The 1029-nt window shown below is 49.7% G+C and overlaps 1 protein-coding gene across 1 annotated transcript in view; it reads right to left on the bottom strand.

Moving 5' to 3' along the window:
- Nucleotides 1-1029, bottom strand: part of BPIFB6 (BPI fold containing family B member 6) — a 27128-nt gene that overhangs the window by 6626 nt on the left and 19473 nt on the right. Inside the window, exon 12 of the mRNA XM_019509956.1 lies at nt 535-580. Within this exon, the coding sequence (XP_019365501.1) occupies nt 535-580 (46 nt within the window). The remainder of the gene's footprint in view (nt 1-534; nt 581-1029) is intronic.

Consider the following 1029-nt stretch of genomic DNA (forward strand, 5'->3'; position numbering starts at 1 on the left):
TCCTGCTCAAAGAGTTTCTGCACAGACATCATCTGAGCACCAAGTAAGACCTTTATCCCTCCTGCTGCTCTGTGGTGAAATCAAGATTTGGGCTGGGGGGAGCGAGGAAACAAGACCTCGCAGTGCCCGCACTGTCGATGCAGGGGAGATTTGCAGCACAGCGGCACTGCAAGCATTGGGGAGGGTGATTTATTGGGCCCAAAGCTCCCAGGAATGAGCGCGAGTGCATTCATCACAGGGATCCCTTCCCAGTCGTTAATGCTTCGTGGTAAACGATGCGATGGTTTTGCCGGTTAGTTTGTCACTGTAACTTCAGCCGCGTAGCTCACAATACCGGTTAGATTTACGGTGCTACATCAGCTGGGTTTTCTTGAAAGGAAGCCGTCGCTAGGACTGACGGGAACCAGCCTGGGCTCCCAAGGATGGATTCCAATAATAGGCATTTTATACAAACGTGTCAGCGCTCAGATTCATGGACACAATTATTATGTGGCATTTGCATCTGCTGTTCCCGGCACAGACCGCTGAACTCACGTCAAAAGGGCCGACGGAGGAGGAGGACAAGCTCATTTTATACAACCTGCAGAAAGAGGAGAGAGGCGGTTTCACTCCTACTGTATCACACATCTCCGGAGGTCTCCTTCCCTCGTCCTGGCTCATTGCCCTCGACCGGCTTCTCCACTCGCGACAAAGGCCCCGTGTCTGGTGCCTTGGGCTTTGGGAAGCCGGGGAAGTGGTATACTCCTGATTTACACCCGTGTCAAGAAAACCTGGCTGCTTTTACTTACCTGACAGAGGAGGAAGCACGCTTGTTGACTTAGCATAGCTCCCGTTCGCCCTTTCCCTCAACGAGAGCTGGCCCAGAAACAGGTCCCATCTTTCATGAATATTTCCCAACCTCAACCAGCGCAAGGAGGCAAAATCTTGACTTTTTTAACCTTTTTTTTTTTTTTGGAAAATCATTGCTTTCAGTCACTCAAGGCCCATGGTTTCAGTGCTGTCTTTTTTTTTTTTTTTTTTTTTTTTTTT

The sequence above is a fragment of the Gavialis gangeticus genome, unplaced genomic scaffold (assembly GCF_001723915.1).
Source record: "Gavialis gangeticus isolate Ggan-Ray unplaced genomic scaffold, GavGan_comp1, whole genome shotgun sequence".
Taxonomy (NCBI): Eukaryota; Metazoa; Chordata; order Crocodylia; family Gavialidae; genus Gavialis; species Gavialis gangeticus.